This window comes from Quercus lobata, chromosome 8, assembly GCF_001633185.2.
Source record: "Quercus lobata isolate SW786 chromosome 8, ValleyOak3.0 Primary Assembly, whole genome shotgun sequence".
Classification (NCBI taxonomy): Eukaryota; Viridiplantae; Streptophyta; class Magnoliopsida; order Fagales; family Fagaceae; genus Quercus; species Quercus lobata.
The window spans coordinates 5,613,589-5,639,918 of record NC_044911.1 but is presented as its reverse complement, the minus strand read 5'-3'; the positions used below and the strand labels follow the sequence as shown (position 1 = coordinate 5,639,918).

At 36.7% G+C, this 26,330-nt stretch overlaps 2 protein-coding genes across 2 annotated transcripts; both read right to left on the bottom strand.

The window, feature by feature from the left end:
* Nucleotides 1-3,997: 3,997 nt before the first annotated feature.
* On the bottom strand, nucleotides 3,998-4,882 carry LOC115956185. Its single transcript, XM_031074633.1, has 2 exons — nucleotides 4,664-4,882; nucleotides 3,998-4,471 (listed from the first exon to the last, which is right to left on the bottom strand). The coding sequence occupies exons 1-2, from the start codon at nucleotides 4,880-4,882 to the stop codon at nucleotides 3,998-4,000; spliced, it is 693 nt and encodes a 230-aa protein (XP_030930493.1).
* A 131-nt stretch (nucleotides 4,883-5,013) lies between these two features.
* Nucleotides 5,014-5,634, bottom strand: LOC115956183. The gene has a single exon (XM_031074632.1). It carries the CDS (start codon nucleotides 5,632-5,634, stop codon nucleotides 5,014-5,016), a length of 621 nt encoding a protein of 206 aa, XP_030930492.1.
* Nucleotides 5,635-26,330: the final 20,696 nt, after the last annotated feature.

Below are 26,330 nucleotides of genomic sequence, written 5' to 3'. Positions count from 1 at the left end.
AAGCAATCAGTGAAGCAAAAGGACGAACTCCTTGCAATAGCTGCCCAAAAGATGAAAGTTACCGTGACTAAGGCCGTCACTGCTTTCCAGACCATAGAGGTATACAACACTATCTTGTTCCAATGGTACTTCAAAGGCTTTGAGCTACTCTAGAGATATTTGATCAAGCACGGACTTCGAAGACTTGGATTTTGAAGCCGTTGACAAAGAGATTGAGGAGGACGAGGTAGCTCAGATGGCAGCGTCTATTGGTGTGGAACCTTCCCAGGTGAACAAGGACGATGATGTTGCCCCCTAAGCCTGATTCTGCTGCTTCTTATCAAAGTTTTTCTTTTTTTCCATTTTTTGTATGTCTTAAGGTTACTGGACAACTGGTATTTGGATGCCCCACTTGTTTTTTGGGCCCCCTTTCTTGAACAGTTTGGTTTTATATAATATGTCTATTTATTTACCTTTACCTCTCTGGTTGTTATCTTTCGCTTGTGTTGTGTTAGGATCTATTTTTGGATGCTCTTCTCTCCCCTTCAAGGACTTAGAAAAATTTTGTTGGCATACTTCACTTATCCTCGTCCTTTTGTGCACTTAGGGGATTTTGTCCCGAGCACTTTTGGGGAATAATATCGTTGTTTTAATTAGGACGGTGTACATATCATCATACCTTTTAGGACAATGCACGTCTATAGAAAGGATCTTCTCGTCTCTTTGTTTAGGACGATGCATATCCATTTAAGGAATCTTATCGTCTTTTTTTGTTTAGGACGATGAACCTCCGTTTAAGGAACCTTATCGTCTTTTTTTGTTCAGGACGATGTACATCCATCTAAGGAATCTTATCGTCTTTCTTGTTTAGGACGATGTACATCCATTTAAGGAATCTTATCATTTTTTTTTGGTTCAGGACGATATACATCCATCTAAGGAATCTTATCGTCTTTCTTGTTTAGGACGATGTACATCTATTTAAGGAATCTTATCGTCTTTTTTATTCAGGACAACTGTTTTGATCTTTCGGGGAGGGAAGAATTGTAGTGCATGGTTTGTTGGGTAACGTTTGTGAAATGCTGAATAACACTTATGAAATGCTAAATAATACTTAATGAATTCTGAATAATCACTTACATAAGACATGAAGCACAAAATTGAATTGGGTTTTACAATCAGGCTATGGTTCCTTTTCGTAATACCTCTTTAGATGTTCAACATTCCATGGACGGGGTAGTCTCTTTCCCTCTGAGTCTTCTAGATGGTAACTTCCCTGGCGTGAATAGTGGATGACTCTGTAAGGCCCTTCCCAGGTTGGGCCAAGTTTGCCTTGTGTTAGGTCTTTTGTCATAGGAGTGACTTTTCGAAGGATGAGATCTCCGATGTTGAATCTTTTCAAATTCACTCTCCGATTGTAGTACTCGGCTATCTTCTGCTGGTACTTGGCCATTCTTTGGGATGCTTGGTCTCTAACCTCGTCCAGACAGTCCAGGTTCTGCTTCAGTTGATCGTCGTTGATTTGCTCGTCAAAGAATTCTCTCCTAAGTCTAGTGAGCCCTACTTCGACCGGGATGACTGCTTCTATGCCATACGTCAAATTGAATGGTGTTTCTCCTGTTGGTGTTCGTGTCGTCGTCCTGTATGCCCACAGGACACTTGGTAATTCTTCGGGCCATGCTCCCTTTGCCTCCACTAATCGGGACTTGATAATCCTGAGCAATGTTCGGTTGGTTACTTCCGTATGTCCATTGGCCTGAGGATGTCCTGGTGATGAGTACTTGTTTTTGATGCCCAAGCCCGAGCAAAATGATCTGAATTTCTGGTTGTCAAACTGACAACCGTTATCTGATATGATCATTTTGGGTATCCCGAACCTGCAAACAATATTTTTCCATACAAAATTTTGTTCCTTTGCTTTCGTGATTGTTGCCAAGGCTTCCGCTTCGACCCACTTTGTGAAGTAGTCAATCGCGATGAGTAGGAACTTCATTTGTCTCTTTCCCTGTGGTAAGGGACCCATGATGTCGATCCCCCACTGTGCAAATGGCCAAGGTGAGGAAATTGTCATCATCTTTTCTCTGGGGACTTGTTGAACATTTCCGTACCTTTGGCAACTATCACACTTCTTCACGAAATCGGCTACGTCTTACTGCATTGTCGGCCAGAAGAAGCCTGTTCTCATGATTTTCCTGACGAGGGACTTTGCCCCCATGTGGTCTTCGCAAATTCCCCCGTGTACTTCTTCCAAGACGTATCTGGCTTCTTCCTTTTCTATACATCTCAAATATGGTTGGGAGTAAAACCTTTTATAGAGCTTGTCATTGAATATTGTAAATCTGGCGACGCGTTTCTAGATCTTCTTAGCTTCTTCAAGATTTGACAGTAATCGTCCTTCTCGAAGGAACGACAGAATCGGGCTCGTCCATCCAGGGCTGGTGTGTACTGAGAGAGTTTGAAGTTCCTTGATGCTAGGGGAGTTCTGTTCTTCCAGCCTCCAATCAAACATTTTATCTTGGTTATCTGTTGAGGCGCTTCATGCTACCTCGTTAGTTTCAGCATTCTGATCCCGTGGGATCTGAATGAACTCTGCGTGATTAAAGGCACTTACCAGTTGGTTCGTCAGTTTGAGGTACTTTTGCATCCTCGTCTCTTTTGCTTCAAATTCTCCTCTAACTTGCCTTACGACGAGTTGCGAGTCACTGTTGAGCACAATATTTTCAGCTCCAAGTGCCTAAACTATTCTCAGTCTTGTCATCAAGGCCTCATACTCTGCTTCGTTATTAGTTACAGGGAATTTGAGTTAGACCCCGTACTTGAGAACGTCTTTTTCAGGGGAAGTAATAATGATGCCTGCTCCGCCTCCTTTCTGAGTGGACGACCTGTCAGTGTTTATCGTCTAAAGATCTTTTCTGTTCTCGGGGGTGGTGAATTCCACTATGAAATCGACCAACGCCTGAGCCTTTAAGGCTATTCGTGGACGGTATTCTATATCAAACTGGTTGAGCTCAATAGCCCATTGTACCATTCGTCCTGTTGCTTCGGGTCTGTTCATTGCTTTTTTAATGGGTTAGTCTGTCATTACTATGATAGGATTGGCTTGAAAGTATGGACGAAGTTTTGTCGAGGCCACTATCAAGGCGAAGGTGATCTTCTCTATGCGAGGATACCACGCCTCGACACCTTGGATAGCCTAGCTGACGTAGTATACAAGGAGTTACAACCTGTCTTCTTCTCTGATCAACGCTGCGCTGATGGCCATGACAGATACAGCTAAGTATAAGAATAAGTCTTCGCCTTCTTTTGATGGACTTAAAAGCGGAGGGTTGCTCAGATAGTGCTTCAACTCTTGGAACGCTGTTTCACATTCCTCCGTTTAGGCAAACACTTTCTTCGAAGTCTTAAAGAATGGAAGGCATTTGTCTGTGGCCTTCGAGATGAACCTGTTGAGGGCTACTATTCTTCCTATGAGGGATTGCACTTCTTTGATCGTCTTGGGTGAAGACATTTCGAGGATGGCATTGACCTTCTTTAGGTTTGCTTCGATCCCTCTCTACGATACCATAAACCCGAGAAATTTCCCTGAGGAAACCCCGAAAGCACATTTGGATGGGTGCAGCTTCATGCTGTAGTGCTTGAGTGTGTTAAACATCTCCTTGAGGTCGTCCAAATGATCCTCTTCCTCTTTGCTCTTGACGAGCATATTGTCAATGTATACCTCCACATTTCTCCTGATCCGTTTCTTAAACATCTGGTTCACCAACCTTTGATAGGTGGCTCCTACGTTCTTGAGTCCAAAAGGCATGACCCGATAATAGTAGAGCCCCTGGGTGGTGATAAAGGCAGTCTTTTCTTGGTCTTCTTCAGCCATTTGTATCTGGTTATATCCGGAAAATGCATCCATAAATGTGAGGAGTTTATGTCCTGCGGTGGAATCTACCAGCTGGTCAATTCTAGGTAATGGAAAACTGTCTTTTGGGTAGGCTTGATTAAGATCTGTGAAGTCGACACATATTCTTCACTTCCCGTTTGCTTTCTTGACCATGACCACGTTGGCCAACCACTCGGGATAATGGACTTCCCGAATAAATTTTGCAACGAGTAATTTATTTACTTCGTCCATTAGTGCTTTGTTTCGCTCGGGGGCAAAGACTCTTCTTTTTTGCAGGACGGGCTTCTTCTTTGGGTCAACATTTGGGCGATGCTGGATGAGGCTTGTTGGGATTCCTGGCATATCCTTGTGGCTCCAAGCAAATACATCGAGGTTATCTTTCAAGAAGTTGATGATCCCTTCCTTCATCCTGGGACTTAGATTCGTCCCTATTTGGGTCGTCTTTGCTGGACTTCCTTCAACTAACTCTATCGTTTCTAGCTTCTCAACGATCTCTGGTGTTTTTTCCTCGATTGTCCACGTATAGTTCTCTCTTGAGGCCAGGACGGCCTGGTAACACTCTCTTGCCAACACTTGGTCTCCTTTAATCTCTCCGACCCCCTGTTCCATTGAAAACTTTACCTTCAAGCAATACGTAGAAGTAGTAGCCTTCCAGCGGTTGAGCGTTGGTCGTCCTATGATCACGTTGTAGGATGAGGGTGAGTCCATTACCAAAAAGTAGTGCTGGTTGGTTACCTAGAGGGGGTATGAGCCGGCGGTCACTGTTCGCGTCACCATTCGCCTGGGGTATACCTTGTCTCCACTGAAACTGACGAAGGGGGACTCGAAAGGACGGAGACTTTTTGGATCTAGCTTTAGTTGCCAGAAGGCGGGAAGATAGATTATATCGGCTGAACTCCCACTGTTAACCAGGACTCTCCGCGTGTTGAACCCCTCGATCATGATCATAATGACGAGTGGGTCATCATGAGGTTGCTTTACACCCCTAGCGTCTTCTTCTAAGAAGTACATGTCTTGGTTGGTTTGTCTTTGCTTTAGGGGAGGTAGACTGTGAACACTATTTACCTGCCTTTGGTATGACTTCCTGAGGGAGTTGAATGATCCCCCTGTGGTTGGTCCCCCGGTGATGGTCTTTATCTCCCCTATGCACTATGTGGACAAGGTGGTGTGCGGTCTTCATCTTTCCTTGAACCCCCGTGCTGGCTTTTCTGGCTGTACCTGCTGGAATCTCCCCTTTTTACATATTGTTGTAGTTTTCCATTCCGAATAAGTTCTTCAATCTGCTCCTTCAGATCCCTACAATCCTTTGTGTAATGCCCATGGTCTTTGTGAAAACAGCAGTATTTCTTCTTGTCGCACAAACTAGGCAATGAATGGAGTGGCCTTGGCCACTTAAGAGATGGTTCATCCCTTATTTCTGTTAGAATCTGGTCAACAGGCATCACCAACGGTGTGAATTTCGTTGGACGAGGGTTCTTGTCCTCCCTCCGTCTGTTTCCTCTGTCATTCTGTCGATCAGCCTGATCTCTTTTTTGTCTTCTTCGATCGTCCTCCTTTTCCTTATTCTTTTCCTTGCTTTTTTCTACTCCGTCAATGGCTGCTAGAGCTTCTTCAGTGTTCATATACTTCTGTACTTTCAACAATGCCTCGGCCATTGTCTTAGGGGGATTCTTTGCCAAGGATGCCACAAAATCTCTAGACTTCAACCCTGCCTTGAAGGTCGTGAGATGTACCTTGTCATCTGCCTCATCTACTTCCAGCATTCCTCAGGTGAAACCCTGCCTTGAAACGCATTCCCTTTGTCTGATGGTGAGCAGATGGTCGATAGTCCTTTTTGGACGTTGCCCGCCTACGAAATGACGGACAAAGGAACTGCTCAACTGCTCAAAGTTATCAATGGACGACGTTGGCAACTTGTTGAACCACTCCTTGGCCGCCCTTTTGAGGGTAGTGGGAACGGAGCAGCACAAAATCTCGTCGGGAGGTTGTTGAAGGCCTAGGGTCATGTTGATGGTATTTAGGTGATCTAGGGGGTCTTTCAGCCCATCGAAGGGTTCCAGCTTTGGTAAACGGAACTTGGAGGGTACTGGGCACTCTGGACGGCCATGGTGAAAGGTGAATCCGTCTTCCTGACTATCCTTTCCAAGCTTTGGTCCGTCTTTCCTTTGATGGCATTTCTCAATTCGTCCATCTTCTTTCTCATCTCTCTTAGGAGATCTGAGCTCGCCTCTTCTAGAGTGTTGTTTCGTCTTATGTTACTATCTTCATTGTCACCCCTGTTTACACGATTGTCTTCCTTTAGCAACCGTTGCCTCATCTCTTGGTTTTACTTGGTGAGTTCTTCCACAGTGGCTGCGAGCGACTGAATTTGTAGGGCTAATGCGGCAGGATCCGGGTTAGTACTGGATTCCATCTGGACTTGTGAGTTAACTGGGATAGATCACGTGTTGAGTAGCAATCGTTCCCACAGACGGCACCAAACTGATGATGCCTAGATCGTCAGCCAAGGATGATCGTCCAGATTGATGTCATTCTCAACCAACCCGATCTCCAAGAATGAGTGAAGAAAAGAAAAGATGTAGATCACCGACGTGGTGCCTGCCAAAAAGCCTCTGATGCCAAAGTCAGAAAAATTGACAAAAGAAAAGTTAAGAAAATAATATGCTAGAGTTTCAGAATTACTTTGTATCTCCCTTTTGGATTTCATTGCTATGTATTTATATGCACGCACACGCGGGTGATTTCTTCTAGCCGTTGGTGGAGCCTTGATGGAGACTTTATTCTCTCTTGGTAACGCCCTTGTGGGGTGTTAATGGTGGGTTGCCCTTCCAACGATCTGGAAGCTGATCAATGCTTTGTAACGGTTCATTGATGAGTGAAGGTGGATTTATTCGTCCTTGCTTGACAACCATTGCTGCGAGGACGAACTTGGATAGATTCCTCATCCTTGATCGTGGTAATGGATGACGATAATATGATTGAACCTATCAGCCATCAAATTTAGTCTTCTAATTTAAGAAAGAATTGGTTTTTGATTTAACTAATTATGTTACATGGAAGTTTAATTTTGTGGTACTTTTTTTTTTCTTGGCTTTTTTGATTTAGGCAAAGGTTGTTGATTTGAGTTTGGTGACAATAGTCGACAATGGCCATTCAACAATGGCATCAGAGCTTTATGAGGAGGATTACATGAAAATTGTGGTTATATAATTGTTTGGAATGTTCATGATTGAGGAAGTGACTTTGGAAATTCCCTGTAGTGAGTGTGACAATGTTTTTACAAAATCTACAAGAAAGTGTTCACTAGGGTGAGGCCCCAGGACGGTACCTGAGAAGGTTATGGATTCGAAGGTGAGGTCGTTCATTCAGAAGTTCCTTACTCAACCAAGGGCAAGACCTTACTCCATTTGAGCTCCTCAAAGACTGATGAAATTGATGACGATTAATGATACCGTAAAGTGTGTCCTTGAATTTATTATTGTTCTTTTTTTAATGCCAGCCTATTTAAATGTTTATGAAGATTTTGGAGAGACATGGGGAGGGTGGCTCCTTGTTTTAAAAGTCATTTTCATTTTTCTTTCTCTTTTGAACGGAGGATTAGATAATGACTGAATATGGGGATTGTTTGATTTGGGATGGTTTTTTTTTTTTTTTTTTATATTGTACATTACAGTTTGAAGTTTGAATACACAAAAAAGTAATGTGTAAAAGATTGATTTTTCTTCTTGCTTTGGCTTATTGTTTTATCAACGATATAATAACAACATATGGTGTAATCATGTCATGTATAAAGTAAAATGTAATTTTTGTAATCTTTTTTTTTTTTTTTTTTGAGAAACTTTTTTTTTTTTTGTTGAGAAAACTAATTTTTGTAATCTATGTCATGGTTTTTCGAAATTTTGAAAATAAAATACTACAACCATTAACTTTGTCTTAGAAATACTAACATAATATACATGTTGTGATCCTTACACCTCTTAATGGTTTGAACCCACTCCCCCTTGCTCTCCCAAGCGCGTATGGCTTGAGGAATTACCACTTCACCCAACTTGGCGGTGACCATTTGACTCTACATCAAATTGTTCAATTAAAATCTCAAATTGGAAGATGTTTAGTCAATATCTATAAAAACGATTTTTTCCCCAATTACTTAGCACAATGTCACAAATATGGTTCTCAAAAAAATTATATATAAAAAAAAAAATGTCACAAATATAGCAGGAAAAACATGTCTGAACGGAGAGTTTTATAATTTAGTTGCACTATCTAGATGCCTGGATCAAAAATCCTATTTCCCATTTGTTGTTGGAGGTAAAAATTGAAATTCATTTCTAGAAACTGTCTGTTCATGAATTTTCTAAGAAAGCATATATTTTTAAAATAAAAGAAAACTGCCCTTGTCCCTGGGAAAATATATATATTAGAAATGACATGTATTATTTTACTTTTGCAATTTTGGAAAAATGATGACATAGATTACAATAATTTTTAGGGTAAAGTTTATGAACTAAAATGACTAACATCAAACTTAAACAACTAAAATGATTTTTGGACAAAATTGGCTAGGGTAAATTTCATTTTTTCCTACTTTTAGCCATTTTTTTTTTTTTTTAATTTTAAAAAAAGGTAAAGTCAAAGGAAAGGAACAAGATTAAAATTTTATTTTTATAGTGTTTTGTTTATGTGAAAAATAAGAATCAAAATGTTAGGTGAATTGTTAAATAGATAAAATAATTTTTTAAATGGTAAAATAAGTTTTCTTTTAGCAATCTGGCTGTGAATGCTCTAAACCTTATAGATTTATTGATAATTTATGTTCTAGTATCTACTTTGTATATGCCTTTCATTCTTGCGTATTCTTTAAAAAATGATTGTGATTTTTTCATGTAAATGGTAGTGAGTCTAGTAGATTGGACCTGCATTTTGTGGGCTCTTGGTTTCATTTGTGTTAGAGATATATATATTAAACATATATTAGCCCAATGTAATAGGCCCAAGCCCAGTCCTGCTTGTACTAGTAGTCTAGGGTTTAGTCGCCTATATATACTCATGTTAGGGTTCATTGTAACACAGGAAATTATTGTACTATACTCTCATACAATAAAGATGTAGCCCTTAAGGGATTCCTCCGTGGATGTAGGCCGTAAGGCTGAACCATGTAACCCTCGTGTTCTCAGTGTTCCTCCTCTATGCTTTCTCTTCCACATTCACTCTAGCATACACAACATAGTATAACACATCACGTTGCTAATATTACTAACTAATATTTAACATGGTATCAGAGCCAAATTTCGTTCTTGGCATCAAACAAATATCTCTACCAAACAAAGAAGATTCTTACGTGCACACTGCCAACAGAAGTCACACATGCTTGTCTGTTGGATCTAGACTCCACAGCATCTCGCAGCCGCCATGGCTCACTGCTGGGTCCAGATCCTCAAGCCCATGCAATCCGTGTCTCTCCCTATCAGATCTGCGCAAATCCAAGCCTCGCCTGACGAAGCCAACACCACAGACGTGCTCCACGGCATATCGCGACCAAAACCCAAGAACCCGACCTCCAACGGCAGCCGCACGCGCCACCACGCGCGGACAATGGCTCCTGGAACTCTCACAAGCGCCGTCGCAGATTCTCAACTCCCAGGCTAGATCTTAGTCACACGCACTGCCAAGACGACCTTCTAGACCACCGATATACTTGGCCTGAGAAACTGGTGGTCATACGACGCTTCACGCGCCACCACGCGCCACCTGGGTTTCTGGTTACTCCTTCACGCGCTGGTGAACATTCACGCTCCTGCCACACGCCGATAATGCTGCTGATGTCATCTGACATCATATGATGACGTCATTACTCCACGTCAGCAGCCACGCAAGCACGTCCACGTCAGCCCTAGTCCACGTCAACGACACGTCATCAGCCACGTCAGTAGTGTCGTCTTGTCAGCACCACGTCACCTTGCTGACCGTTGATCGGACCGACCCGACCCGGACCACCCGGATCTGACCCTTGAGCACTTTGACTGTTGACTTTGACTCTGGACCAGTTGACTTTGACTTTTTGCGTTGACCTTTGACCAAAAGTCAAAATTTCCAAAAGGGCCTATCTTGCTCAGTTTTTCGCATAGATTCCGATTTTGGCCTCCGTTTCTTCATTTGAAGCTCCAAAATTGGACATTTGGCACATTCTTCATTGTGGTTTCTTCGAAAGCATTCTTCAAGGCATCTCCAAGTGATCTTCTCATCCTTATCCAACCTCAAGTCTTCATCGAGCTTCCGCCTTGAGTTTGAGGGAGGGTGTTAGAGATATATATATTAAACATATATTAGCCCAATGTAATAGGCCCAAGCCCAGTCCTGCTTGTACTAGTAGTCTAGGGTTTAGTCGCCTATATATACTCATGTTAGGGTTCATTGTAACACAGGAAATTATTGTACTATACTCTCATACAATAAAGATGTAGCCCTTAAGGGATTCCTCCGTGGATGTAGGCCGTAAGGCTGAACCATGTAACCCTCGTGTTCTCAGTGTTCCTCCTCTATGCTTTCTCTTCCACATTCACTCTAGCATACACAACATAGTATAACACATCACGTTGCTAATATTACTAATTAATATTTAACAATTTGGACACATATCAATTTTGAATTTTTATACTGAAAGACAAATTTTTTTGTGTGGATAAACTTGACTGAAAGTGCAATATATTTTAGACCGAACTTTCATTAGTCATTGTCATTCATTATGTGTATCAATTTTTTTTTTAAAAAGTCAAGAATCTTTAAAATGGAATAGGTCCAAGTCCAACAAATTTGATTTTGTTTTTAAGTCGCTAGACACTTGCTTGAACCTGAGAATTGTTTGTCGCTCGCTTTCGATGCAATGAAAACTTCAGTTTCCCCAATAGTTTGTATAGTAAGCAACACAAAGGAATAGGACCAATCTTTTTTAATCTCAAGAAACAGTCCTTGATCATACTTTAAAAAAAATTGATCGTGATTTTGTTACATAAATGGTAGTAAATCTTGGATGCATTTCAATTTTCTATTTTCTAACTTGACCAAGAGTGCATTGTATTTTAGACTGAACTTTGATTGGTCATCATCATACATCATTCATCATTCATTACGTCTATCAAAATTAAAAAAGAGAATTCATAGAATCATTAAAATAGAATAGGTCCAACTCTGACTTTTTTTTTTTTTTTTTTTTTTTTGGGAAGAGGAAAACATCCTCAAATTTCATTGAATGGAAATAGAGTCAAAATACAATGCCTCCACAGCAGGGGGAGGGGACTCCTCAATCCAGACAACCTCATTGAATACATTTTTAGCATGCCTAGCTAATGAATGAGCTACTGTGTTTGCACTCCATTTAGCATATTGCACCTTCGTTTAAGTTGCCGGCTATTACTATAGTTTTTAATTTTTTTTTTTTTTTAGAAATAATTATAACATGCTGCTAACCCCACAACTCGAACCCATTCCCTCCTAGACCCCCAAGCACTTTGTACATGAAGATATGCCAATTCAACTACAAGGCCTTTGGCTACTATAATTTTTAATTGAAGGTTCTAAACGATAGAACATATATATAATATGTTAAAATTGTATAAAAATAGTGAATTCTAATTAGTTCAATTAGTAAAATTTTTTATTGTCAAGTAAGAAATTTAGGGTTCAAATCCCAGCCTACATAAAAAACCAATTGATATCTTAATTTGATGATATAATGATATAAGTTAAAATTCTATCGTAATAATAATAATAATAATGATAATGATAATGATGATGCTGGACGGATGGATGGAGAGACTTATTAGCTATATTTTGTGATCTAATTCATTTATAAAAAAAAAAAAAGGTCGAAAACAGTTGACAACAATTTTTTGTTGATTAAATTCACGCCACCAACATCTACCATGAACTGATGAAACTTCAAATTCCATTGATTCTAAAAGTTCTTTAATATTAATACCTAATGAACTTGACTGAATACGTTGATTAGGAAGAAAAGTAATAAAAATAAAATACCAATGATGTTATATGAAGAAATGTGGTTCTAAATCTTACGCATGAATATTTTAGATGGAGAAACTTGGGACCAATTGGAAACCGCCTAACCTAAAACAATTTAGTATCCCACCAAAAAAATATTAATTGAAGAAATAATAAACTGGAATTCTAATCGTGAAATAGATTTTAATTAATATGCCAAACACTTAACAAGTACATGTCCTCTCACAAATCACAATGGCAGTTTGTTTTTAAATTTGCTTATGATCCATACCAATATTTATTAGAAACATGTTTTTTCATTAATTTGCTGCTTTTGCCAGCAATACGCTTAGGCTTTTTAGTAGAAATGGAACCGGTGGTATGGCTGTGAAATTAATGAACCTTTGTGATAGTGCGACTTTATCATAGGTGCAAAATAAGCATAGACTAAAAAGATAATTGTTTCTGTTTTCATAATTATAAGAATTTGAGGCCAATGAAATTGGCGACTAGCAAGTCAAATTTATATATATATAATAATAGGTGAAGCTGAGAGAAACTCAAATTAGAATTCCAATTTTGCGTCATTTGTCTTAAATTATTTATTTTTAAAGAGCTTTATTTCTTAATTTTACAATCAAATATGGGACCATATTATAAATATTTATCTAAGTGAGTTATTAAGTACAAAAATCAAAGAGTTTAGAATAATGAATTGTAAAAAAAAGTGCTTCACAATAATTTTTTTTTTTTTTTTTTTAAATATGGACAATTTACATTTTATACCTAATAATATCCTCACAAAATTTTTTAAAGAGTTAATAAAATATAAAATGATTATCAATAGTATTTAAATTATATATACTAGACTCTGAGCACACGCTCACGTGCGTGCTCAGAGGCTCTATTATTTTTTTGATAAAAATTAATAATTTGCATTTATTATAATTTGGGATTTCTACTTTTTCCAATCACAAAAAAAAAAAAAAAAAAAAAAAAAAACTAAGGGTGTGATGAAGAAATTTCCCCCATAAATCAATACTACCAAGAATTTTGGAAGATATTTGCTTAACGAATGGTTTGAGTCTTGAAAGGGGGATAGAAGAAACAATACATCATGATGAAGTTAAAAAAAAAAAAAAAAAAGAATACATGGGATGAGTTTTGTAGATTGGAGGAGTTTTAAAACTAACAAAATAGTGATCCTATTTTGTAGAGAGTTAGTGAGTAGAAGTATGAATTTAAATCAGCGTAAAAGTAGGAGTTTATTAGGAGCAGGAAGACATTTCAACGTAGAAATATGAATTTATTATTTTTGTCAATTTACTATTTTAACCCCATTTTTTAGTTTTAGGTAGGGGTATTTTTGACAGTAAAAAAAGCAATAACTAACTTTCTTTTTGTCAATTTACTATTTTAACTCTATTTTTAAGTTGTTGGTTAATTAATTTAAGGGTATTTTTGATAGGAAAAAAAGTAATAACTAACTTTCTGAATCCTCTTAATATATATAGATAAGAATTATATTATGCATCTTATTATATATCTTTAAGTGTATCCATGCATATGTATGGGGTTACAAATTAGTTTTATTTAAAACAGGAAAAAAAGCAGTTAAAAATAAATTTTTAGTTATTTTTTACATTTTTTTCCATTAATTTTTTTTTATAATTTTCTTATTTTGTGGTGAAAGAACCACTGCTCCTTATTTTCCCTTCACTGATTACCTCCCTCAGTGAGCTTGGTTCATGCGATGGAGGGAAACACTGGAATCTGAACTTGATATTTCTCCGACCGTTGGTTCAATTGGCTATTTTAATTTTTTGTTGGGACTCAATAAGTTGATATCAGTAGCGATCTTGCAACCCCATTGCTTATATGATTGGGCCTTGGCATTGAAGTTTCTTAAGGCTTATTTTTGGCCTTCCCCATGTGTTGGTTCAACCTAAACACGTGGACTGTGTTGGCTGATAAGTTTAGAAAAAAACTATTTAAATTATTTCTATATATTTTTATTGAATGTGATTTTTTACAAATTCACTATTAGATAAAATTTTTTTTTTACTATATTTTCAAGGATTGCATACTACAAAAGAAATAATATTTTCATTGTAAAAAAAAAAAAAATCATAATTTTCAATGCAGTTTGTGCAAAATGTATTGGTGTAATGAAGCAATATCAAAGTTGTTATCCTTTTTTATTCTAAAAAATAAGAAGAGGTTGTTAAGGTCGTTTGTAATTTTAGTGGGCCTATTTAAAAACGGTTAAAAACAAGTTAAAATAATTTTTTGTTCAATATTTTTAGGGGAAAAATTCATGCAATCACTATGTACTATTGATGAAAGTTCCAATTCTATAAATTTTAAAGTTCCAATTTGATATATGAATAGCATAATTGACTTAATTCAATTGGTCGACTAAGAAGAAAGCAATCAAACAAAATTCCAATGGTGGTGCGTATGTATAGAAATATGATCCAATTGCATGAATGTTTTATTTAGAGAAATTTGAGACTAATTGTATACTTCCTTCCCTAATAAAATCAATAGTATGTTATTGTCTAAACAATATACTGTGATTTGTTTTCATATAGAAATAAAACTATCAGACTAGTTTATCCAAATATTTAAAAAAAAGTCTGCCGGAAAACATTCATTCAAGAAATGTTCCTCTCGAATTGTGATAACAATTTGTAGAACAAAGTAGATTTTGGTTGAGGAATCAAACATTCAACAAACAAGTCAAGCAGGTCCTCTCTTGGGGGATTCACTACCCGCTTGTTATTAAATTACATCCATGCCAAAAGATATTATTAACATGTTTTTCAAGAATTTTTTTTTAAATAACAGTAAATATTAAAAAATTTAGTTAATTGTCATGTTTCAAAACAATTTTGAAAAATAACATCTCGAGTATCTAAAACTCGAGTTCCATCTTGGAACTCGAGTTTTTAAGTCTCGATTTGTAAGAAGAATGACAAAAAAAATTGACCTGAAAATCAAGTTTTAAAGACTCGATTTCCATAAATTGCAAAAAACGCCGCTTTATGGCTTTAAAACGTCACTATAGGAATTAAAAACGCCACTATAGGGCTCCCTAAACCTGGTACTTACACAAATTTTTTTGCAGGAAAACGCTGCTATAGAGCTTTAAAACGTCACTGTAAGGCTTAAAAACGCCACTATAGGTGAAATTTTTTTGCATAAAACTCGAGTCTTAAAGACTCGAGATCTATGTGGCATTTTCCCTTCGCAACACGAGTCTTTAGCACTCAAGTTCTAATATGGATCTCGAGTTTTAAAAGCTCGAGATGCTACTTTTCTTAATTCTTTCAAACCATTCCTAACTTACTATTTTGAATCATTATGTGAATCTGTTCTGCACAAAACCTCTGTTTTTCAAATATCTGCTGGTTTTGTCAGCAAACCTTACCATGACTAGAAATGGAAAGATGGCATATGTCAAAATTCATGAACTTTCGTGGCAATGCAACTTTATCATACATACAAAATAAACATTAATTTAAAAGACTAGTGTTAGGTTTTTAGGTTGAAAGATTCTATGACATGTAATTTTGTTCTGATCCATAATCAGATGTCCAAGATGCAGCTCAAAAGAAAGAAGTATGGAGTTTCAATTGCCATTCGATTGAGTCTCGATCAATCAAGGCAATGCTTTTGTAAGACCTTCAATCGAGTCTCTCGATCAATCAAAGCAAGTTTCTTAATAATTCTCAATTGTGACTTGCTCAGTTAAGATACAAGAAACCAGAAATCTAACTTGTTTTAATTGAGTTTGTGTTGCCTTGTACTTTTTTGTGTCATACATTCAAAGTTACAAACATATAAAAGACACTTTATAGCACAACTACAATTAAGGTTGTAAAGTTGAATTTATTCAACTATGTGTTGGCTTTATTCCGTGCCAAATTTGCTTGTAATTTAGCATTTATAAACCTTGTATTTAGGTGGGAATAATTTAAGGGTTGTATGTGAGAGAGTGTGAAGAATTGATCAAGTGTGTGCATCAAGAGGAAACTCGCGACTAACTCACGAGTGGTGCCAGAATGTGTCACACGTGTGGAGCATGAAGAAAGTTGAAGGGACAGGACAGTTGGATCACTACAGGACAAAAAGTACAATCTGGCCATTCTGTTATCTAGCGACTGGAACTCACAACTCATCCCAGTCGCGAGTGACTCGCCAGTGCACCTTGTTTTGCTGAAAATGACTTTTCACATTCCTTCTTATACCCTACTATAAATACCCTTATACCCACGAAATGTAGAGGGCTTCTAGAGAACAACAAGATTGATTCATCCACAATCTTATATATTTGATTCTCCAAATTCCTCTATTCTCACCCTCTCCATTGTCATACCCTTGAGAGGAACTTAAGTCAAATCCTTACCTTACCATATTCATAGCAGTGAGAAGGTTCTTGGTGTTTGGGAAGCAGTTCAAGAGAGAACCAATTCATTTTGGTTGATGCAATGAGCTTATTGCGGGATTCGATAAGTTAGAGAAGACAAGATTAGCTGTAATCCTGTTGGAGCAAGAAGCTTAGGCTTAGAGGGTCTATTGCTATTTATGTATTCTAACTGATTTTCTAGTGGATCATTTTACTACTTGGAGGGCGACAGAGAGGTTTTTTTCCGAATTCTTCAGTTTCCTCTTCGATAACACGTGCTGGAACAATCTTGCATTTGCTTCTCTCTATCCCTTACTCTTTACTTTTAGTTTCTGCTGTGTTGTGATTAAATTATGGCTTAGAGTAGTTTGCATATTTGGGTATAGCTTATATTTATCATTCCGCACATATATTGTTTGAGTATAAGCTTGCTTTGGTAATTTTGTAATTGGGGCTCTAAACATTCACTAGTGTTTTACACACTAAGTGAACTTTCAATTGGTATCAGAGTGGGTACACTTTGAAGGATTTCTATATCCTAAGTGTGATCCTTGACCCCTAGGATGGATAGGTCTCAATCCCTCAATGCACCTCCCTTCTTTAATGGGAGTAATTATGCATTTTGGAAAGTGTGTATGCGTGCATTTTTGTGCTCCATTGCTAAGAGTGTTTGGGATGCTATTGAAAATGGTTGGACAAGGCTAGAGGCTGCCAAATCTACTTGGGATAAGCAGCTCTCACGGTGGCTAATGCTAATAGTAAAGCTCTTAATGCTATATTTTGTGGTGTCTCACCGGATGAATTTCATAGGAATTCTCATGTGTTAATTGCCAAGGAGGCATGGTAAATTTTGGAGACCACCTATGAAGGCACCAAGAAGGTGAAGGATACCAAGTTTCAAATGCTTACTACTCGGTTTGAAGAATTGAAGATGAGCGAAGATGAATCATTCAACTCATCCTATGGAAAGTTGAATGAAGCGGTAATCGGAAAATTGAACTTGGGTGAGAAGACGAAAGACTCCAAAGTTGTAAGAAAGATCCTTCGATCATTGTTGGATAGCTTCTGAGCCAAGGTGACCGACATTGAGGAGAGCAAGGATCTTGATGAGATAAAGGTCCAAGAACTTATCGGTTCTTTTCAAACATATGAGTTGTCTCTACCATCTCAAAGGAAGAGCAAATCCTTGCTCTTAAGACGATCAATGAGAGAATTGAAGCTCAAGATTCCTTGGATGATGATGAGGTTGAAAGAGAGGTGGCATACCTTGCAAAGAGCTTTCGCAAGTTCTTGAAATTCAAAAAGGATGGGAAGTCCTTTGAGAAAGGAAAATCCTCCAATTTCAAGAAAGACAAGAAGGACTTCAAAAAGAAGGATTCCAAAGACTCTTCTCCTTCTTAAGCAGTCACTTGTTATGAGTGTAAAGGGCATGGTTATGTGGAGAAAGAATGCCCCACCTATTTAAAGGCAAAGGGCAAAGTCTTTGCCACAACCCTTAGTGATTCAGATAACTCAAAATCTAATTCTGAGGAAAGCTGTGATAGGGAAGGAAACTACTTTGCTTTTATGACCATTGCACCTGTAGATTCTTCAGAAGATTTGAGCAATCTAGTAGAAGAGCTCGATGAACATACCAAAGTGGAATCTATGGGTGTTGGAGATGATTCCGATGATTAAGAAGAAGAATGCGTCTACAAAGGAACAAAGAGATTGCAAAAATCCTACAATGCCCTTCTTGAGAAGAGTGGAGAATATGCAAGAGTGGCTAAGGCAACCATTAGAAAGATGAAGAAAGCCGAATAAGATTACAAAAGCATTCTCATGTGGTACAAAGAGACCAAGTGGGAAGTTGAAGGGCTAAATGAAGAGCTAATGAATGCCTATTCTAGGATAAAGTTTCTTGAGTTTGAGGTTATTCAAGCAAATGCCAAAGTGGAGCGTGTTGCTTCCAAGAAACTTGATGAGGTGCGTGCCTATCAAAAGCCCTCTTCGGATAGAAGTGGCTTAGGGTATGTCGGAGTAAATAGCTCAAGCTCTCAAGTGTCTAAGGAGATGAAGTTTGTCAAGGCCAAAGAACCATTGGTATCACCTCCTCTTGTTGAAAATGTAAAAGTTGAAAAGAAGCCAAATGTGGTGATTCAAAAGGTTTTGACAAAGTCTCCAAATCCAATTGTGGCTAAGCCCAAGGCAAAAGGAAAGTCTCTTCCTAAGCCACAAAAAAGTCCTCAAACACAACACTATTGTCACCATTGTGGAATCCGAGGACACATTAGGCCAAATTGCCACATGCTTCAGGCATTGAAGAATGTAGGTCTTTAAAAGCCAAGAAGACAAGGAAAGGGCAACGGGAACCCCAAGCAATCAAAAGGGCGAGAAGTAGAAACCGTTATGAGTGATGTGATGAAGATGATTGACACCATCACCTCATGTTTGGCCAACTTCACCCTAAGGTTTGAGAATCGTGGTTCAAGTACCCAATCCTCAAAGGATATCACCCTAAATGCACGTGCCGTGTGGGTGAGGAAGGGTACTCATGCATGAGCATTATAACATGTTCGTGCATTAATTCTTTCCATATGATGTGACATTGTTGGTTGTTTGCTTATTTTACATTCTAGCATGTTTTTACTGTTTTTGTTTTTCTATAAGTTTTGGTTGTTTGTTGTTTGTTTTTTATCATTCTTTACTTGCTTTGTGTCAAAAATCCAAAAACACATAAAAAGTATAAAATTCAAAAAGTTTGATCGGCATTGTTGTATATTGTCACATGCATGTTTAGCCTTGTATCTCCATACTTATGGCTTTATGCATTAATGAGCTTAGCTTGTTCTTTATGCACTTGTATCTTTGTGGGAAACATCTTGAAATTTATGTGATTGTTGTAAATAGATTTTCAAACTTGTCATGAATGATTAGTCAATAGTTTTGTTAATCTTGAGACATGCATAGACTTGTGCCTATATCTCTTCCTACTTATTTATTTATTTATTTTTGCTTAAGAGCTCAACTAATGTTAAATCTCGAAAAGAGATAATGAGCTGAAAAAGCCGTCGCACATACTAGTATTTGATTGGGAAAAAGGGAAAGCGACATGTATTGAAATATATGGTGCCTAAAAGCCAAAGGCTTACTCATCAAATTGTTATATCAAAAATTTCAGACATTGATCTCAAAATGAGATGTAAAGATCAAAATAAAAGAAGCCAAATGAAAAGCTTCAAAGACATGTAATCAATTTTTGTGGGAGGTCATATATGTTCATGTCTACAATTGAGATTGGTCATTCAACTTAGTGCTAATTGTGTATGACGCGGTTGAATTAATCATTGAAGTTTCATGTTAGACTAAGGACTATCTCACATTTGATACCCACCTACATCACACATGTCTATATTCAATGAATGCCTTATTTATTTGTGTGATTATACTTGATTAAATGTGATGTACATACTCAAGCATATGTTGATCAAACCCAAAAAGATTTTTGAGTACTTTAGTTGTTTTTGGAAAGTGTTTTGTTTTCAAAATTTTCAAAAAAAAAAAATCAAAATTTTTTTCAACTCTGCCTTTTGGCGTCTCACTCGTGAGTCACGAGTTTTCAAGGCTCAGTCGCGAGGTTGCCCAAAATGGTTCATGACTCTTTGGTGAGTAGGACTTTAAGTCGTGAAAAACACTTAGAAAATTTTTCAAAAATCTAGGTTTTTGACTATTTGGCGACTAATTTTTGCAACTCATTCGCGAGTCGCGAGTTCATCCAGAGGCGTTCACGACTTACTAGCGAGTGGAAGTCCTAGTCGCGAAAAAGACTTGGATAATTTTTTCAAATTCTGGTGCAAGGGATTTTGGTGTCTTAGTTTGGTGACTCACTCGCGAGTCAGTTGAGTCGCGAAAATCGTGTGTTTTGCACAAATAGGGTCAAAACTCAGACAGTTTTTCAAAAACTTTTCGATTTCCCTCTCATCACATGCCTTTCTCTTTGTCTTCTCCGCCTCTCCCTCTCTTAAAATTGCCATTTTCACTCCAAAAACCTCTATTTTCATCTTCAATCTTCACTAAAAATCCTTGAAAAGATATGGGTTTTCACTTATTTTCATTCTATTTCAAGTTTAAAGCCCTATTTCCTATGGATTTGTTGTGTGTGTTGAGATATTGAGATATGGTTGATAAACATGGGTTTTTGTTGGTTGTGATGAAATTGTTGTATTGGTTTTGTTGAGGATGATGGTATAATGCTTGTTTTACATGATTTATATGTTTTTATTACATGCTCATGCATTATACTATGATTTGTGTTGTGCATATGTAGGTGATAAAATGTCTTTTTAGATGTTTTTGTGTGCATTTTTGGACCCCATTGAGTACAAAAATTTTGGGGATAATCAAGTTTCCTTGTTTTGAAACATCTAATGATTATGTGTTTTCACACTTTGCCCTTTGCATGTTTTCATGCCCTATATGCACACTTTTTCATATGATGTGCACACACACAATCTTTGACATGTTAAGTGACTAATGCCATGATTATATCATGCTTTGATGTTTAGCATCTTCACATGTCAATTTTGTTTGAATTGCTCTTTAAATTTCAGATTTTAGGGTTTAATTCGTAGTTTATTTGTTTAGGTACTAACTTGTTACTAATCAAGTTTGTTACCAACTATTGTGCTCTGTTTTTGTGGTATTTGCTCCTGTGTTTTTTCCATTCTTCAACAAATCACCGTGTTATTTATTTTCCGCTGCATATTAGTTTATTTGGTAATTTATTGGTGCCTCCAGGATTTGCATATAATTTGACCTAATTAATCAACTTGGGTAATTGAATTAATTAACCGAGATCAATCTATATCCCAACAATATCAATTTTCTAAACACAACACAAAAAGTGCAATGTATTTTAGACGGGATTTTGATTTGATATTTGTAATAAATCCCACCCTGTTTACTTGTTTACTTAATTTGTGACAACTATTCTGTGGTCTATAGAGAAGGAAAAAAAAAAAAAAAAAGATAAGAGAATGGGTGGTTATTTCCATTTTAAATCTTTTATCTTTTATTTTTATTGTCTTCTCTAAAAATGCAAAAATCATAGGTGAATCCTTCATGACTACCTTTGATATTTCAAACATGAGATGAAACAAACAATCAAGCCAATGTTCATTTTAAGTTGATATCATGAGATACTTTGTAGGTAGGAAAGGGATCTCAAAGTGCCACACATTAAACTGCCCGATGAATTAACACAACAGATCCCTATTATTATAGATCAACCACTAATCAAAATAAGCTAGACACATAAGTTGGAGTACGTTACAACTTAGTTTATTTATTGAATGAAACCATAGCATTTTAAGACTTTCCAAAATAAATATAAATTTGTGAACAAACTTATCAAAAAATTGCTTTAATCTCAAGATGGTTTAGTTCCGTATGGCACCATAGAAAAACTCTAAATTTGAGACTCCAATTTTACTTGTGAGTTGTGGCTACTCATTTAAAATGTTAGGTTTTTAGTATTGCGTCCATGATAAATTTCCATATATTTTGGGTTTTATTTGTACTGTGATTCCTGGGCAATGATGGCTAGAGTTGAAGCTGCAAAAAGAGTCCTAATCAAAGTGTTTTGGATGAGCAAATTCAGAACAAGGTCGATCAAAAGGAAAACATGTTGATATGAATCCAAATGACCAACAATAAATTTAAAAAAAAAAAAAAAGGGTTAGGTTATCTGAATCCGAATCTTTGCTTAATTTCATGAAACCTGTTGATCAACAACAATGTACTAACAGTTCAAAAATGGATTTCAAACACGTTTCCCTACTATTTTTGGGACAATTGTTATAAGTGACAACTGAAGCTTTTTTATTTTTATTGTTAGATATTGTTTGAACATTTACAATTTTGAGATTTGAGTTGTATTATTTGAAGTAGAGTCGAAAGAATCAAGGAAAGAGACTAAAAAAGTGAAGTGAAATGGTTAAATGAGTTCTAGACGTGTTCTGTTTATAGTTCCAACATAGAGATCATGACGAGCTTCCTAAACAAACGGTCTTTGTAGATTTTGCAAAGTGGCTATTGGTGTTGCGCAAAGGTTGATGATGAGGGTGAAGTGGGGTTGGCTTAAAGGCCTTTGTGGTCGTGCTGTCACTCCCAAATTTGTTGGGAAACAATGGCTGGTGCCTGGTAGCCTCATTGGCAGTGGCAACTGACAAGGTCCTCCATTTTCCATAATAAAAAAAGGGTTGCAGAATAAAGCATCAACCTTGTCAATGCTGATAGCATTTATAATGTACAGGTAGTGCTTAATTTGATAAGTAAAAGTGGAGCCAGCGACTTTATCATACATATAAAATAAGTAACGTTTTATTTTTTTTTCTTTAAAAAAAGAAAAAAAAAATGCTATTGCTAATGTTTTCATCCTTATAAGAATTGAAACATAGATTAAATTTTCGTTATTTTGACAGTTTTTTTTTTTTTTTCAATTCCTTTATAATTTCTTATTTTGTGTTGGTTTAAACTTTAAATAGATTTTTTTTTCTCAAACTTGCAGAGCATGGGCTTTAGATAAGAGGTTCGACTCTTTCTAAAGTGAAGCATTGACTATAATTCTTGTACATAGAACAAATCAAGATAAGAATATAGTCAATTTTGATCAGCCATAGCTTTATTTGCTAGAAATAAATTTTCTTCCCTACCAAAAGTCCAACTTATTTTAGAAGGAAATTTCATTGATTATTACTACTTGTATACAAAATTCAAGGATCATTAAATTGGAATAAGTCCCTCGTTGACCTAACCAAGTGGCTACGTATAAATGTATTACTAGGATGAAATTTCAAGGATCATTAAATTGGAATAGGTCCTTAGGACCCTCACTAACCCAACTTTCTTCCATGTAGACTAACGTTGTGTACACTCCAATTTTTTCTGCATTTCATAATGATAGATTGGGGAAAGTGTCATATCCAAGTCCAACATGCTTGAAAGTTGTAGTTGAGACCATGGCCCAAAAACTTTACTATTCCGTGTGAAAAATTAAACACTCAATTGATGTAACAGGAGACAATGGAATTTGATACCGTATATACTGGGGTTTGTTCTTGATGCATGAATAGTCTAGAATGGAAAACCTTTATGTTCCCACAATTTTTTTAGCAAAATGTTACTTGCTTTTACTAGTGGATAAGGAAGTAATTTTAATGATTGAGTTTAATTAAAACTAATAACACTCTGTCACCTTTTATTTGTTGTGAAAATATTGTGAACATAGCACTTTTCTTCTTTTAAACAAAATGTCCGTTTAAAATGTCCCACTATGACTTGAGTAGTTGCTCATTATTCATTCATTACTAAGAGGCAATTTGGAGTGATATGAAAGAGGACGAAAAGTGGAGATACTACTTGGAGGGCTATAGAACGAGGTAATGTGCAAAATAGTAGTGCAAAAGGATTGTATATAGTTAGTTAGACAACGTTTGAAATAATAAAGGAAAATAGCATCTCGAGTTTTAGAAACTCGAGATCCTATTAGAACTTGAGTTCAAAAGACTCGCGTTGCGAGCGTGAAAATGCCATGTAGATCTCGAGTCTTTAAAACTCGAGTTTCATGCAAAAAAAATTCACCTATAGTGGCGTTTTTAAGTCTTACAGTGACGTTTTAAAGCCCTATAGTGGCGTTTTTCTGCAAAAATTTTTTGTAAGTATATGTTTAGGGAGTCCTATAGTGGCGTTTTTAAGCCCTATAGTGATGTTTTATAGACCTATAGCGGCGTTTTTATTCAATTTGTGGAAATCGAGTTTTTAAAACTCGATTTTCAGCTTGATTTTTTCCCACTTTCACCTAATCCACATACAAATCGAGACTTAAAAACTCGATTTTTATCTTGGAACTCGAGTTTTAGACACTCGAGATGCTAGTTTTCAACATTGTTTTGAAACTTGACAATTAACTAAATTTTTTAATATTTATTGTTATTTTGAAAAAAAATTCCCTATCAGAGGCACAAGACTGGGATTGCTACTATAAAAAAGCGTGCGATTTGTAACATTTACTTACATCATAAATAAAATCACTATCAATTAGTATTTCTTTAAAACCGTGATCATCATATCATGTACGCTTCTCTGAGATTAATAGCCCTTACTTTAACCATTTTCCTTTGGTTGCTCACTGCCGGCTCTGAGATTCGTTTCATCGAAAGCGAGCGACACGCCCTTCTCAACTTCAGGCAACATCTTATCGATCCTTACTGACCGGCTTGCCTCATGGGCCGCTGCTGATATGGATTGCTGTCACTAGGTCGGTGCTCAATACAAAGCTTATTGGAGGTCCAGATTTGGTGGTAAGATAAATCCTTCTCTGCTTGATTTGAAGCATTTGATTTACTTGGATCTCAGTGGCAATATTTTCAATGGGACTCAAATTCCCAAATTCCTCGGCTCAATGGGGGAGTTTAAGATATCTTAATCTCTCCAATGCGGGATTTGGGGGATTGATTCCTCATCAACTTGGGAATCTCTCTAATTTGCAATATCTCAATCTTGGAGATAATAATTTATACGTGTTGAACCTTCAATGGCTCTCTGCTCTTCCTTTACTACAACACCTTGATTTGTCAAGCAACAGTTTCTCTGGTAGTATTCCAGCATCCATTGGATCTTTGATTAATCTTGAGTCTTTGCATCTATACAACAACAAATTCTCCGGAAAACTTCTATCCTTGTTGAAAAATTGTAAAGACTTGTTAACTATTGATATTGGCGAAAATGAATTTGTTGGGAGCATACTCTAAGTGGATTGGACATAGACTTTCAAGCTTGATGATTCTCAGCCTTCACTCCAATAATTTCTATGGTCAAATACCGGATGAAATTTATGCTCTAACTTCACTCCAAATCCTTGACCTCTCACATAATAAGCTGTTTGGAAGCATACCTAAATGCGTTAACAATTTTAGTATGATGGCCAGAAATAACAATTCAAATCATCCCCTTTTTTTGTCTGTTCAGTCAACAACTTATACTTCTAACCCTTTTGAAAGTGAATTTCTTGTGATTAAGAGAAAGTCTCTTGAGTATTCCACCACACTTCGACTGGTAAATATTATAGACCTTTCCAACAACAATTTGAGTTGTCTATGTCCTTAATTATGCAGCATTAAAAAATAATAAATAAAAAAAATAGCAATGTGTTGGTGACACATTGTTTTGCAAGTAACAGGCTTGAATTGGAGCTTGTATTTGATTGTGACAAATCTTTTTTCATGAATCCCAACTTTTTACAGTGAGTTCATTCTAAATGTAAAGAGAGCTTTTAACATACTGAATTTATTGATTAAAAAAGTTCATAATTTGTGATATTTTGATCCAACTCTTTATACTTTTCGCTTTGAGATTTGTTACATTTGTATCCCTTTCATTAAGTCTCTTCATTGCACATAACAAGAATCTGAATTGTAATCTCATAAATATCTGTCTGTATCTATTTGAGTGGGTACATAGACGTGTATGTGTATGCTGATAAAATTAGGTTTGCTGAAGCGGGGTTTGGGTCTAGGTGAAATGAGATTTTGTTGAACTGGTGATTTACCCAATTGTGATACGTAGAAGTTGTGGGGTAAATTTAATTCTCTGTGGTGTTTTGTTGGGAATCTAATATTGTTTGCAATGATTTAACAATGATTTTGTTCAAATCTGTTTGGTATGGTAGAAGATAGTCAACTAAAAAAAAGAAAAAGAAAAAATTGCAATTAAAGATAGCACCCTCTTTGTTTCTCTCTATCAACATTAGGGTCAATAACATGTGTACTTTTATATGCTTGAAACTCAAAGTGGCGATTAGCTCCATACAAAAAAATAAAATAAAAAATAAAGTGGAGATTAGAACCCTAGAATTTGAATGCAGGTTTTGAATTCTTTTTTTTTTTTTTTTTTTGCTAGGTAAATAGGGGGAAGAGGACTTGTGGGGTTCAAACCTTAGTATTCAAGCACAACAGGAGGGTTTTTTGTTGTTTTGAGATTTTCATCAATTTAATGTGCTCATGTTTATTAATA

What these genes read in the sequence shown, in the direction of transcription:
- LOC115956185 (XM_031074633.1), bottom strand. Translation starts at nt 4,882, where the DNA reads ATGTACTTCTTAGAAGAAGACGCTAGGGGTGTAAAGCAACCTCATGAT. An exon ending in TCAGTTTCAGTGGAGACAAG is followed by an intron (nt 4,472 to 4,663) that starts GTATACCCCAGG and finishes TCAATGGAACAG; the next exon opens with GGGGTCGGAGAGATTAAAGG.
- LOC115956183 (XM_031074632.1), bottom strand. Translation starts at nt 5,634, where the DNA reads ATGCTGGAAGTAGATGAGGCAGATGACAAGGTACATCTCACGACCTTC.